At 47.1% G+C, this 13,776-nt stretch overlaps 1 protein-coding gene across 5 annotated transcripts in view; it reads right to left on the bottom strand.

Annotated features, from left to right (window-relative positions):
• Positions 1-13,776, bottom strand: part of LOC112250168 (E3 ubiquitin-protein ligase TRIM9) — a 27,275-nt gene extending 13,499 nt beyond the window's left edge. For 3 of the 5 annotated variants that reach the window (XR_002953503.2, XM_024420078.2, XM_024420077.2), the window contains exons 1-2: positions 12,929-13,776; positions 1,133-1,228 (exon numbers count right to left, since the gene is read on the bottom strand). Coding sequence is in view for 4 of the 5 variants with exons in the window: in XM_024420078.2 (XP_024275846.1) it covers positions 1,133-1,228; positions 12,929-13,684 (852 nt within the window). In the remaining variant the exon portion in view is untranslated. The remainder of the gene's footprint in view (positions 1-1,132; positions 1,229-12,928) is intronic. The other 2 variants (XM_024420074.2, XM_024420076.2) reach the window with 1 other exon arrangement.

The following is a 13,776-nucleotide window of genomic DNA, read 5'->3' as shown; positions in this document are numbered from 1 at the left end:
CTTAATGACAGAACAGGGAGGTACAGGGCGCTAGGGCGAGACACAGAGAGACAGGGGGCAAGGACACCACCGGACTGCATATTCTGACACCACGCTGACTCCTGTTAAATCATCCATCAACAACACTGTATATCAATAATTTATGTGAGAGTAGATGAGGCCTGAGATAGTGAATTCTAATCTAGAAAACTTTGCACTCAGTTCAAGGATGAGCAGAGCTGGGATTTTACTCAAATACAATACTCTCAAACCGAGAATAAGAGTCTTAATAAATCCAATTTTATTTGTCACATGCACAAAATACAGTACATGCCACATGCACCAAACAGGTGTAGAACCTACTGTGAAATGCTTCCTTACAAGCCCTTAACTAGCAATGCAGTTAAGAAAATATTTACTAAATAAACTAAAGTAAAAAATTATAAAAAGTAACACAATAAAATAACAGTAACAGGGCTATATACAGGGGGTACCAGTATTGAGTCAGTGTGCAGGGTACAGGTTAGTTGAGGTCATTTGTACATGTAGGTAGGGGTGAAGTGACTATGCATAGAAAATAAACCACAAGTAGCAGCAATGTAAAAACAAGGGGGGTCTTTGACAATACACAGCATTGCTGCGACTGATAAGACATAGAGGTGCCGTATAAAAGCTGTGATTGTCTGGGGCAGTCTCTGTGGACAGTGTTGCCGTGCTGATTAGAGTGGCACAGCACCCCTCTCCTGCTTCAGCTGCGAGCGTGGTCACAAACAGATACCTTTGTACCAGCTGAACGACAAGAAGTGCATTATATGTAGTGCCAGCCATGAATGTATGTAGTGTCTGGGTGACCTCCGGGGGTCAGGGGGAGGGGTCCGGGGGCCCTCCTAAAAATAAATACAAACATTTTATATTCCCCACAAGTTTCCTGCATAATAAAAACATTCCAGAAAGTGACATTGTATGAATCTGGAGCTTATTTCTTCTTTCTTTTAAGTATTTGTTGAGCATCTGTATACCCTTGATCTACAAAGTTGACTACAGGTAAGTAGTTTATGGGGAATACAAGTTAAATTGATAGAGGACAGAAATAACAGTATTCTATTTCAATACATGCAGATATTTCAATTGGATCTGCAAGACCCAATGTTACCTGTATCTGCTGAAGCATGTTCTTCAACTGCACCAGAAATTCCTTCGCATCCTTGGCTTTATCCGACACACCATTCAAAGCTTGGGACAGTTGACACTGTGAATCAAAAACACACAATTAATCATCCAAAATAAATAAAAAATACAATCTATGCAGACATTTCAATTTAATGAGTTTGAGAATGCAGCCACTTCTGAGCAATAACTCTCCATTTCACTTCTCTAACTTGGTTAAGATTAAAGCCTGGGGCAGTACCAGTGACGAAATACTCAGTACAGTACCAGCGATGATGCAAACAACTAATAAACACCTCACTCAAGCCCACCCACATGACCTCTTTGGTCATAATAATCAAGGAGATTCAAACGAGCACCTCAAAGCCATGTGTAGAAGTCAACCCCTAACCTTGTAGTCCTATAATCATTTATTTCTCTATCTTTCACCAGATCTGCTCTGTGCTGAGGCTCATGGCCCATGAGTGATGGGTAATCATGGTGTAAACCAACCCTGCTGTGATCAATCTGGCCAGGATCCAACCCCCCCCCACCCCCACCCCCGCTCCTCCCACCTGCTCCTCCCACCTGCTCCTCTTCCTCTGGGCCTCCCTGTAGGGCTTCTCTGGGGCTGGGCCTGTGGGCTATGTGCGTAGGTTCAAGAGGGCCGCAAATCAAGCCATCTGGCAAAACAAGCTGTCTGTCTGCACCGCTAACAAGGGGATGAGTGATTCCCCTCCTCATTGCTGTTTCTTTCTACCAGGGCCCGAGTCACAGCCCCAGACAGATAGGACAAGACAAGGGGGCATCGCCAGGCCAGTGTATGTCTGCTAAGCCCTTTCTCTCTATACTGTGACACTGTGTCTGGGTGACCTCCGGGGGTCAGGGGGAGGGGTCCGGGGGCCCGCCTATGGGGACAGAGCCTGCCACACGGCAACCTCCTGCACAACACCAATTAATGTCCTTTCACTGGGTTGTGCTTGTTTATCCTGACAGTGTTGTATGGGAGAGTTGGATTCAATATGGTAAGGAAGGATGCTACTGCTCAAAATGAAGAAATGACCAAGGGAGCCATATCTTCAAGGTTTTATCGGTCTTGTCATGAGCCCCCATTGTAAGATCCAGTTTTTCTTTATGAGCTAATACTAAACTTCATGTTATAATTAAGTTCTGGATATTGTCCTCATGTGGCTCAGAAGTGTTAGCGATCTCATTTGTAGAGATGGATTACAGCATCAGTGGTAGACGACCTACATAACCCCTTCACTGTCACTAAGGATGGCAGGTGAGCTATGGCAGGAAGAAACACCTGTTGTGAAGTAATGATTAATACGGGTCATAAAATGAAAGGTGAGGCTCTATTCTTCAAAGATGAATCCAATTAATCATTTTACAAATGTACCCTTAATAGTAATGTATTTCTTCCAGAAAAAAGGGGGGAGAGACATCCTTTTTCCTGTCAACAAATCAAATCAAAGTTTATTTGTCACATGCGCCAAATACAACAGGTGTAGACCTTACAGTGAAATGCTTACTTACAGGCTCTAACCAATGGTGCAAAAATTTTAAAAAGGTATGTGTGTGTGTGTGTGTGTGTGTGTGTGTGTGTGTGTGTGTGTGTGTGTGTGTGTGTGTGTGTGTGTGTGTGTGTGTGTGTGTGTGTGTGTAAGTAAAGAAATAAAACAACAGTAAAAAAACATTTGACAAAAGAGTAGCAAGGCTGTATACACCTGTTAGTCAGGCTTATTGAGGTTCTATGTACATGTAGGTATCGTTAAAGTGACTATGCATATATGATGAACAGAGAGTAGCAGAAGCGTAAAAAGAGGGGTTGGCGGGTGGTGGGACACAATGCAGATAGCCCGGTTAGCCAATGTGCGGGAGCACTGGTTGGTCGGGCCAATTTAGGTAGTATGTACATGAATGTATAGTTAAAGTGACTGTGCATATATGATAAACAGAGAGTAGCAGCAGCAGCGTAAAAGAGGGGTCTCTGACCTCCTCCCTATAGGCTGTCTCGTCGTTGTCGGTGATCAGGCAAGGTTTCCTGTTTGCTGTTGTGTCGTCAGCAAACTTAATGATGGTGTTGGAGTCGTGCCTGGCCATGCAGTTGTGGGTGAACAGGGAGTACAGGAGGGGACTTAGTTGCAGAGGGAGGTGTTTAGTCCCAGGATCCTTAGCTTGGTGATGAGCTTTGAGGGTACTATGGTGTTGAATGCTGAGCTGTAGTCAATGAACAGCATTCTCACATAGGTGTTCCTTTTGTCCAGGTGGGAAAGGGCAGTGTGGAGTGCAATAGAGATTGCATCATCTGTGGATCTGTTTGGGCAGTATGCAAATTGGAGTGGGTCTAGAGTTTCTGGGATAATAGTGTTGATGTGAGCCATAACCAGCCTTTCAAAGCACTTCATGGCTACGGAGGTGAGTGCTACGGGTCTGTAGTCATTTAGGCAGGTTGCCTTTGTGTTCTTGGGCACAGGGACTATGGTGGTCTGCTTGAAGCATGTTGGTATTACAGACTCAATCAGGGACATGTTGAAAATGTCAGTGAAGACACCTGCCAGTTGGTCAGCACATGCCCGGAACGCACCTTCTGGTAATCCGTCTGGCCTCACAGTCTTGTGAATGTTGACCTGTTTAAAGGTCTTACTCACGTCGGCTATGGAGAGCGTGATCACACAGTCGTCCGGAACAGCTGATGCTCTCATGCATGCCTCAGTGTTGCTTGCCTCGAAGCGAGCATATAAGTGATTTAGCTTGTCTGGTAGGCTCGTGTCACTGGGCAGCTCGCGGCTTTGCTTCCCTTTGTAGTCTGTAATAGTTTGCAAGCCCTGCCACATAAGACGAGCGCCGGAGCCGGTGTAGTATGACTCAATCTTAGCCCTGTATTGACACTTTGCCTGTTTGATGGTTCGTCGCAGGGCATAGCGAGATTTCATGTAAGCTTCCGGGTTAGTGTCCCGCACCTTGAAAGTGGCAGCTCTACCCTTTAGCTCAGTGCGAATGTTGCCTGTAATCCATGGCTTCTGGTTGGGGTATGTACGTACAGTCACTGTGGGGACGACGTCCTCAATGCACTTATTGATAAAGCCAGTGACTGATGTGGTGTATTCCTCAATGTCATCGGAAGAATCCCGGAACATGTTCCAGTCTGTGATAGCAAAGCAGTCCTGTAGTTTAGCATCTGCTTCATCTGACCATTCTTTATAGACCGAGTCACTGGTGCTTCCTGCTTTATTTTTTGCTTGTAAGCAAGAATCAGGAGGATAGAGTTGTGGTCGGATTTACCAAATGGAGGGCGAGGGAGAGCTTTGTACGCGTCGCTGTGTGTGGAGTACAGGTGATCTAGAATTTCTTTCCACTGGTTGCACATTTAACATGTTGATATAGATTTGGTAGAACTGATTTAAGTTTCCCTGCATTAAAGTCTCCGGCCACTAGGTGCACCGCCTCTGGGTGAGTGGTTTCCTGTTTGCTTATTTCCTTGTACAGCTGACTGAGTGCGGTCTTAGTGCCAGCATCTGTAAACAGCCACGAAATGTATAGCTGAGAACTCTCTAGGCAAGTAGTGTGGCCTGGTGTGGTTTATCACAATATACTCTACTTCAGGCGAGCAAAATCTAGAGACTTCCTTAGATTTCCTGCACCAGCTGTTGTTTTCAAATATGCACAGACCGCCCCCCCTCGTCTTACCGGGGTGTGCTGTTCTATCCTGCCGGTGCAGCGTGTATCCCGCTAGCTGAACATCCATGTCGTCATTCAGCCACAATTCCGTGAAATATAGAGAGAGGGCAGCCAGCAGCATCCTTCCTCTCTTATTATCTGATGCAATGAAGAGACCCAGTAATGTCATTAGAGAGAGAACTCTTAAGTAATGTGCATGACATTCAAGAGCAGAGGCTTTCAACAGTGGAGGAGCATAGCTATTCATTTCCAGCCCAATGTTTGGGGATCTGGGTAAGACGATGCAAAGCTGCAGCGCTCATCTGCGGTGTTGGCCATGATTTCAAATGGGTCTTTAGGGACACTCCTGGAGGAATAGCTTAGATTCTTATCGCCTCCATCTCCTTTTTTGTTTCCCCTCTCTTTTTGTCTCCACCTCCTCCCTTTTCTCCCTCTCTCAGCAGCTGTGTCATTAGCGCTCCACATCTGGATGAGAGCAGAACCAATCTCCCTCCCCGGCTCAGCCTCACACAAATCCTCTGGCCGTATGGCACACTGCTGCTCCACGACCGACTAACGCTCAACAGCATGTCCACGACAGCCAGCACAGCACAGTGCTGCACAGCACAGCCAGCTAAGTACAGCATCACAGAGAATGCACACAGTTTGTGTTTGCATTGCCACGTACTGTGTACAAACTCCCTGGAAGGACATGTATCATTCTTGAGGAAGCTTGGAATTACTGATGGCGACTTTCCTTTCCCGAAAGCCAGTACCTCAGCTTGGACCGAGGTACAGGAAGCAGAGACGGATTAGGTGGTGGGAGCAAATGTCATCTGCCTGCACCCAACCCGGCTCTTGTGCACTCTGATGCCAGTTACGGGAGGCTACTCGAAAAAGAGAGCGCAGCCAGGTTTGGTGTGTACCCCCCGCCACCTGTGTCTGCCTCGGTCAAGCACTGCTTGCTTCTCTTCCCAGACTTGTTGATGAAGGGTCCGGTCCCACCTCAGTGATACGGTCCTACGTGGACTTTCGAGACCGGACTAGCATAGCATGCTAGCCAGGTTGGCTAACTATCTGAGGCAAGCTAGCTATTGCTAACTATTCCTGCCTCGCCACAGTGGTGTTGCTGGGTTAGCGCTCTTGTTTAGTATACAGTATGTAGTGTTAAATTGCTTGGTTATTCTAAACGGACCGCGCTGAGGTCAAAGACGCAAGCTAGCCTAGCTAGCTTTAACCTCCTGGTTAAAGTCGGCAAGCATGCTTAACTTCTGGCAAGTCAAATTTACTAGCTTTCCCCAGCATTATGGCAACCCCATTCCTATTTTCATGTCCTAGAGTTGGAGGGAGTGAAGGAAACCGGTTTTGCGCGCACCTCCAATGAAAAAGTAGCCCCCTGAGCACTTGGCTGGGGTAACCCCCGGAGCAAGGGGCCATGACCAGTGCGCCCCTCCGCAAAAACATTACCGTGACAACAGTGCCCCCAAGCTTGGCAAACAGTCTCACGGAAGCACAGTCTTTCTGGCTTCCGAGTGGCGCAGGGGTCTAAGGCACTGCGTCATGGTGCTAGAGGGTCGTCACCACAGACCCTGGTTAAATTCCAGGCTGTATCACAACCGGCCAAGATTGGTAGTCCCAATGTCGTCTGAGTTAGGGTTTGGCCGGGGTAGACCGTCATTTCATTGTTAATATGGGAACAGTGACATCAAGCTACAATTTGTTGTGCATCCCCCCCACGCTTATGCAATGTCATCACATTGACCGTTTCCGAGGCCTCAGAACCCATTTTGAGGGAGGAAGAATCCTCCCATCTCCAGAAGCAGGCAATCCGAGTGGGTCTTATGTCCATACGGCCGGTATTCCTGGTTACGAAAAGAGATGGGACTTTTGTTCCCATTGTAGACCTACAAGCCCTCAGCAAGCACCTCAGAGTCTATAAACTCAGAATGCTCACAAGCAACCAGCTTTCACAGCAATTGGCTGGTAGCGGCGGAGATGGAAACTCGATTCGGGGGGCATGGACACTTGTGCAGAGCGCACTGCATGTCAATTACCCAGAGTATCTGGCACTCAGGCGATTCCCCCAGTTTTTGTTGGGCTGGCTTGTGTTGGTCAGAACCGACAATATCTCAGTGGTGGCGTGCATCAACAGATGGGAAGAGACTGTCTCTCTCCCGCCTAACCTTTACTCACTCCCTATTCCTGGGGAAAAGTGTGCACATGCTTTTGCTTTGGGTGACGCATGTCCCCAGTTGCCTTTACTCGGGTGCAGATATTTTATCTAGGTGGGACCCTCTCTCCCAGGTATGGGACATTTTCAGCATTTTTCTCGATGAAGGACCCAAGTGCCCCATTGGGAACGGACAGTCTGATGCACCAGTGGCCTTGGAACCTCCTTTACACGTTTCCGCCAGTGGTTCTGATTCACCTCACGTTGGAGTGTGTGCACCAGGACTGCTTACCATTGATTCTTGTGGCTCTCCAGTGGCCCAGGCAGAGACATTCATCTTTTAGGCGGGGACCCGTGGAAACTCCCGTAGCACAGGGACCAGTTGTCCAAGGCACAAGGGCAGGTTTGGCACCGAGGCCAGAGATTTGGTTCCTACGGGCCTGGCCCCTGAGAGGGCCAATTTCATGGCTAGAGAATTACCTCAGAATGTTATTGTTACCATTCAGTCTGCAAGGGTGCCCTCCATGAGAGGGCTGTATGCGCATAAGTGGCATGCATTTGAGCTCTGGTGCCAAGATAAAGGACTTGTTCCTTTTCAGTGCTCTTTTAGGGACATCCTGATGTTCCTACAGGAGCTTTTCAAGCATTCTCCACTTTAAAAGTGTACATGGCCGCTGTCTCAGCATGTCATGTGGGAATTGACGGAACCTCACTGGGAGCAACCTGGTGGTGCAGTTCCTGAAAGAGAGAACCGGTCTCTAAAGATCGCTCTCTAAACCTATTGCGCCCACATGGGACTTGGCGCTGGTTTTGGACGCACTGTGTGCATCCCCTTTGAGCCTCTGGAATTGGTTGATCTGAAAATCCTCTCCTACAAAACCTCCATGCTCATGGCTTTGCCTAAACATGTTGGGGACCTCCATGCGTTTTCCGTACACCCTTCCTGTACTCATTTCGCCTTGGGAAACTCTAAGTTGGCGTTGCGTCCAAATGCCTCCTTCGCTCTGAAAGTCATGGCTATGTCCTACAGGTCCTTAGCTTTTGAGCTATTTCCCTTTTTGCTTCTGAAGAGCAACAAAGGTTGCATGCCCTGTGTCCGGTGTGAGCTTTATGCAAGTACATTGGACGGAACCGGGATATCCGCTTATGTGACCAACTTTTTGTCTGTTTTTGCTAATCCAGCTCGCGGCAGGGTGCTCTCTATGCAGCGTCTCTCCCACTGGATTTTCTGGATCTCCCTGGCATATACCAGTAAGGAGCCAGGTTTACATATGGGTGTACACGCCCACTCCATCAGGGCTCTGGCAGCTTCTTGAGCGTTGTTTAAAGGGTTGACTATAGGAGATATTTGTGCTGCGGGAGGTTGGGCATCACCACACACTTTTGCGAGGTTTTATCTCTTGGATGTCACTGCTCCCAGTGTAGCACACAGTGTGCTAATGGCTGGGATAGGGAAAAGTCACCAGGCAGTGTGCTGTGTGCGCAATACCCAGACTGCCGCATTTGGTGGGGTCAGGTCTGGGTGGTCTGCCATGAGCCGTTTCATTTAGTATCTGTTGGGGTCGGCTTGGGTTGCGATTATATTTCCCCATAGTATGTTCTACCTTAGTTGACTGACAAAGGGAACGTCACTTTATCACTATAACTACTGTTCCCTGAAGGAGGTACAACACCTGTTTGGCCCTGCACCGTCTGTTCCTGGGCTTGGTGAAGAGCGGTATTAAATTGAAGGAATGAATTTGAGCCTCACACTTATCCCCTGTGGAAAGCCGGACTTCCAGCCAGACTTCCAGCGAGGTGTAGATTTCATTGGCCTTGTCAGTTGTGATTGTAGATCCTTCAACAGAAGTCGCAAGAGTGCGACTCCCCGTACTATTTTTTACCTCATTTCCCTTAGTTATAGTAATAACGTTATGTTATATACTTAAAAGGAAGCGCCTTAACAAGATATCAAATATTGATAGGATTTGCTACATTAATATATGTGTGAACGTGCAGAATATGGACAATTTCCATGACATAAAGCCCAGTTCAAATTACACTTGCAAGGAATAATTCATTAATTATTTTTTCATACTATGGGTCAGTCAGCTTTCAGCTGTGTAGCTAAATACACCGAAAAGCATTGATCATAAATTATTCCTGCTATTTGAGATGTTACACATATTGTAAAACCTGTTACATACACTTACAAAGTTAGGATATATTCATCCCAATTTTTTCCAACATTCTGGTAACTTGCCACTGTGTAGCCATGGTAACACTTGCAGTATTTGCGCACAGCACCACAATCTCATGTCCACACACTTCACAAAGGTCTTGCCCAAGCACTCATTCTCTCCTCTAAAAATAGCTCAAAAATTCTCCTGTTCCTATGCCTTTGGTTACAGTAGTTGCACACATAAAGTATACGCACTCATCCTTTTACCCCTGGCTCCCCCATCACCAAACGTTTATTCATCACAGCATTTACCAAGTCTAGTGTATCAGGAACTATGCAGCACACATATTCAATGGGATGGGAGATACTGTACTTTACATGACCTACATTCTGGAGCCAACGCCATTGCTGGGTCCGGGAGAGGGGCTCCCTTTTTCTGTATGCCTGAGGTAGCATAGCAAGCTGTCTCCAGCTGCAGTATCATCTGTATCTACAAAGAGAAACCATGGTTTCTCTAATCTCCTAAAAGAGTCTTTGTGGCTATTTATAATGTGCAGTATTTGGGAATTCAGGACAAAACAAAGTTGGTTTTAACAATCGGCGAGCTGCCCTTCTGGACTTGGGCCCGATTGCGCATGTCTGCCTGCTGGTGCCTAGTGAGCAATGCCCTGGAATTGTGCATGCAGGTACAGAGGGGGGGACTTTGGATGCCTCTGCTTGGCTGCCCACAGGACATTCACAGGAAACTACACCCCTGTGACTTACCATCCAATCCCTCATCTGTGGTTTATCCTCTAGTAAATACATATTCATGATGTATTCCTGGCAATATTTTTTTTCACTTACTCACAGTGGCACTGTAAAAGGAGAGAAAAAATATCATTGATACCCTAAGGCAGTCCCTTGTGTTCTGTTGTTTCATTTGACATACTGTAAATAACATAAACATAACGATGTCCTTCTTTACATTACTTTCCAATCATGTTTGTAAAAGCATCTCCATATAGAAAGATAAGATTGACAACTGAAGGTCCAACAAAAACTAATGGGGGTTTATTGTTATTCTCACTAGCAAGCCAAGTGCAATACAACAGCTTGAGCACTGTAATAAGAGACACACCCCACCACACAAGAGCTCTCGCACACACACAGTCTCTCATTCCCAGTGGACGTGGGTCAAATTTGAGGAGTGAGACAGCAGTCCGGCCCAGTGTGTGTGTGTGTGTGTGTGTGTGTGTGTGTGTGTGTGTGTGTGTATGTGTGTGTGTGTGTGTGTGTGTGTGTGTGTGTATGTGTGTGTGTGTGTGTGTGTGTGTGTGTGTGTAGTTGGACTCTTTCAGTGCTGATTATGTTCTCCACAGTCCACAGACGGTCAGCACACACATGCCTCTCCATTATCAGCATGAAGGATCTCTGCAGCATGAAGGATGACAATTGCCTCTGGGCCACATGCCACAATCCATCTGTGGTCATAAAAGAAACCTTGGACGAGCAGCCTTTCTCTCTCTCTCCTATCAACACTGCAATCTCCAGGCCTTCCTACCCTAACTAACAGACTGGTTGTTGAGTCTGTTCAATTGAGTTTTCTGTCAGCTCCTAGAGGAGGACAAATGATAAAGCATGTCAGAGCATGAGGGTGGATCTGGAGCTGTGGATGAGAATGTGAGTAACAGATGTGAATTAGTCCCCTATGTCACAACAGAATTACATCCTAGTGACAGTGACATGAAGGGCTGCCTGGTGTAGTGGACTCATTCATACATTTGGTCTCGTTTACATTTGGGCTCAGTTGGTGGAGCATGGTGCTTGCAATGCCAAGGCTGTGGGTTCAATTCCCATGGGGGACCAGTATGAAAATGTATGCACTCACTAAAGTATGTTGCTCTGCATAACAGCATATGCTAAATTACTTCAATGTAAATGTGCAGTGACATGGGGAGCTGTCTGGTCACTGATGTGATCATCCTGTCTGGGTTGGCGCCCCCTCTTGGGTTGTGCCGTGGCGGAGATCTTTGTGGGCTATACTCAGCCTTGTCTCAGGATGGTAAGTTGGTGGTTGACGATATCCCTCTAGTGGTGTGGGGGCTGTGCTTTGGCAAAGTGGGTGGGGTTATATCCTTCCTCTTTGGCCCTGTCCGGGGGTGTCCTCGGATGGGGCCACAGTGTCTCCTGACCCCTCCTGTCTCAGCCTCCAGTATTTATGCTGCAGTAGTTTATGTGTCGGGGGGCTAGGGTCAGTTTGTTATATCTGGAGTACTTCTCCTGTCCTATTCGGTGTCCTGTGTGAATTTAAGTGTGCTCTCTCTAATTCTCTCTTTCTTTTTTTCTCTCTCTCGGAGGACCTGAGCCCTAGGACCATGCCTCAGGACTACCTGACATGATGGCTCCTTGCTGTCCCCAGTCCACCTGGCCGTGCTGCTGCTCCAGTTTCAACAGTTCTGCCTTATTATTATTGGACCATGCTGGTCATTTATGAACATTTGAACATCTTGGCCATGTTCTGTTATAATCTCCACCCGGCACAGCCAGAAGAGGACTGGCCACCCCACATAGCCTCGTTCCTCTCTAGGTTTCTTCCTAGGTTTTGGCCTTTCTAGGGAGTTTTTCCTAGCCACCGTGCTTCTACACCTGAATTGCTTGCTGTTTGGGGTTTTAGGCTGGGTTTCTGTACAGCACTTTGAGATATCAGCTGATGTATGAAGGGCTATATAAATAAATTTGATTTGATCTGGTGCAGTGGACTCATTCAAGAAGAGGTGTGAAGAGTGATAGTGTAACTTCAACAGTACAGAGATAATTTGCCACAATAGCAGACCAATACATTATGTCCTCCCCCTCTTCATCAACACATACTCCCCTTCCATCTCTCTCTCGTTCACTCACACACACACACACACACACACACACATCCAACCATCCAACCTGAGAAGAGCTCATTTGACCATCCCATTCTTGACAATACAGAATGTTGGCCATAAAAACACAAAATGGACAATGTACTGGTGTGTAATTGAGCTCACTCAACCCCAGGAAATATATGGACTAAGCGCTTCTGCATCTTTTATTTATAGGGCTCATTACTTATACATGCTGCTTCACACTTATGTGATTTTCACAGTCCTTTTGTGGGACAGTAGGCTAGTGTGATAAAAGTGAACTGAACTCAGAGCAACCCTTCTAAACAGTGAGGGTGAGTGGGAAGACGGATGCATGCTGTTTGATATATGATGGATGGAAGGAAGGTCGTGGGGCATACAGACAGTCCCAATCATGCAAAATGTGAGATTAGTGACCCAGTTTTCTCTGAGGGTGATAAAGGCATTTCATTTCATTTGTGATAGCTGTGTAATAGCTCAATGTAATGTGTGTGTGATTGGGTACTACTCTACTATCTCTCAGTCCACATTCTGCCTTTAGAAATGCTATGCCCGGGAGGAGCAGAGCCCAGCTCTGAGTCACAGCCTCCTACTCCTCTTCACCATGTAGTGGGAGCTGAGAAAACCATGGGGAATGTTACACAGCACTGGTGACCTTTTCACAATCCAAGAGCTGTACTGTAGGCAGGGAAAATCTGGCCTAGAAACTGGAGTTTAGTAAACTGACACTAGTGAGTCAGACTTGTGGGCTCCAATTATTTATTAATCTGTGATTAGGCTATAATGTTGCTGGCTGGCTAGGCCTACTATAGGTTACCACGGATGAATTGTCCCTTACAGTAAATTGTTAGTATGATTTAAATGGCACTGATGACATCGGTGATATGATGCTGCACATTATGGCCAAGGCATCCCCACCACCTCCATCCTTACCTTGTGCTGTTTCCACATGGCCGCTAAAGGTTTTACATCGTGACTCCCATGCTTGCCACCCTCCAGACACTTCATGCACACTGGAGTCTTGCAGTTGATGCAGTACATGCTAAAGTTCACCGTGTCATGGTCTGCACATGTTCCCTGTTTGCGCAAGGTGGCGGTGGGCATCTGCTGTCCTCCTGCAACTGGCGATTGGGTCGGTGGCACTAATCGATGTTTGGCCAGCGGTCCACGGGAAGGGTGGCATCGCTGCTGGCAAGGTGTGCAGTAAAACACGTCACACTGCTCGCACATCACAGTGGCATCGACAGGGTTGCGGTCACATAGCTGACATTTCACGTTGGCAGAGCGGCTCTGTTGATACCGAGACACGATCGCCTCCAGTAGCCGGTTACGTGGAAAGCCCCTCAGCCCCCGCTCATCCAGAGAGACACTACGGTGACAGAGAGGACACGTTATGGAGCAGTGGCGGTGCACCAGAGTCGGAGGAAACACCCTCACCCCATTTGGAGACTTGAGGCACGGCGTGTATGATCCATAACCGCTGTCCGTTTCACTATACATGCTCATTTTGTCCATATCCAAATAATCGTAGTCCGAGTTGGAGGCACGGTTATGCGGTGGTGTTTCGCCTTCTGGGGTCTGTACAATGATATTTCGGGCGCACGCCAAACACACATTGTGCGAGCAAGGTAAAAGAATAGGATCCTTGAAAAGAGAACCGCAAACGGGGCATTTTAATTCTTCATCCATCACGTCTTCTATTCAACGCTCCTCACACAGAACGCAAGAGCAGCAAGCACTATTTAATACTGGCAGCTCCCTTGCCCGTTTTACGCAGGCGC

Source organism: Oncorhynchus tshawytscha, linkage group LG05 (assembly GCF_018296145.1).
Source record: "Oncorhynchus tshawytscha isolate Ot180627B linkage group LG05, Otsh_v2.0, whole genome shotgun sequence".
NCBI lineage: Eukaryota > Metazoa > Chordata > Actinopteri > Salmoniformes > Salmonidae > Oncorhynchus > Oncorhynchus tshawytscha.
Note: the sequence above shows the minus strand (reverse complement) of the source record. Positions and strands in the feature narration are given on the sequence as shown.